Source organism: Penaeus monodon, chromosome 15 (assembly GCF_015228065.2).
Source record: "Penaeus monodon isolate SGIC_2016 chromosome 15, NSTDA_Pmon_1, whole genome shotgun sequence".
Classification (NCBI taxonomy): domain Eukaryota; kingdom Metazoa; phylum Arthropoda; class Malacostraca; order Decapoda; family Penaeidae; genus Penaeus; species Penaeus monodon.
The window spans coordinates 47717067-47718010 of NC_051400.1; the positions used below are offsets into that span (position 1 = coordinate 47717067).

Consider the following 944-nt stretch of genomic DNA (forward strand, 5'->3'; position numbering starts at 1 on the left):
AAGCATCTTTGATATGTTTAAGCCCCCATAGGCATCATAGATTTTCCTTTGTTTTCCCTAAACTGGAATACTGGCTAATTGGGATTGTTAATCTAGGAATATTTCTAATTGATTTTAACACCCAGTGGATTTATTATAACTTGCTGTCCTTTTTTTTTATGGGATCATATAGTCAAGTGACTCGTAAATATGTCCTTAAAAATGTCATGTCATGGGATTGTTTATGGGTATGACTTGGTGTCCAGTGTCATTTTTTTTCTTTTATACGTCAATTATGATTTAATACGAAAAGCACACTTGGTATGATCACAAATATTCCTAAGAATGGAACTTGTTAACCGTCTCCTTTTTGTTTTTACTCCTGTGTTTGATTATTACTTTATCTTCATCTCGGGTGTTGATGGTGATTTCATTTTCCTAGGAAAATAGGGTGACATTTTTCTGTCATCACAACTGCTCTTACTAATCGTCAGAATTCTTGGGTATTTGGATGTTGATTAATGGTATATTTTTCCCTGTAGATCAGTAAACACCATGATGATATATTGCAGACAGTCATAGAGGATCTTTTCAGTTGTGCACTCAGTCACTCCTTTTGACCCACAGGTGCCAATCGTGAAATTAACAGACAGCGAAACTGATGTCAAAGTGGACATCTCTTTCAACATGAGTAGTGGGGTGAACTCGGCACGGCTGATTAAAGACTTCAAGAGATTATTCCCGCCGTTGCCCAAGCTGGTGATGGTGCTGAAGCAGTTCCTCCTGCAGCGGGATCTCAATGAAGTGTTCACCGGCGGGATTTCTTCCTACTCACTCATCCTCATGACGGTTAGCTTCCTGCAGGTAAGAGGAGGAGGGTAGAATGCACTGTTTAGGTTTTGTAGTTCGTGTCAATGGATTTTTGTGATGATGAACTTCCAAGTAAAGATGTTTTTGTGATCATG

The 944-nt window shown here is 38.7% G+C and overlaps 1 protein-coding gene across 1 annotated transcript in view; it reads left to right on the plus strand.

The window, feature by feature from the left end:
• LOC119582074 (terminal nucleotidyltransferase 4B-like) overlaps positions 1–944 on the plus strand; it is a gene marked incomplete in the record, with an annotated part of 31298 nt that overhangs the window by 22421 nt on the left and 7933 nt on the right. The window contains 1 exon segment of the mRNA XM_037930322.1: positions 607–843. Within this exon segment, the coding sequence (XP_037786250.1) occupies positions 607–843 (237 nt within the window).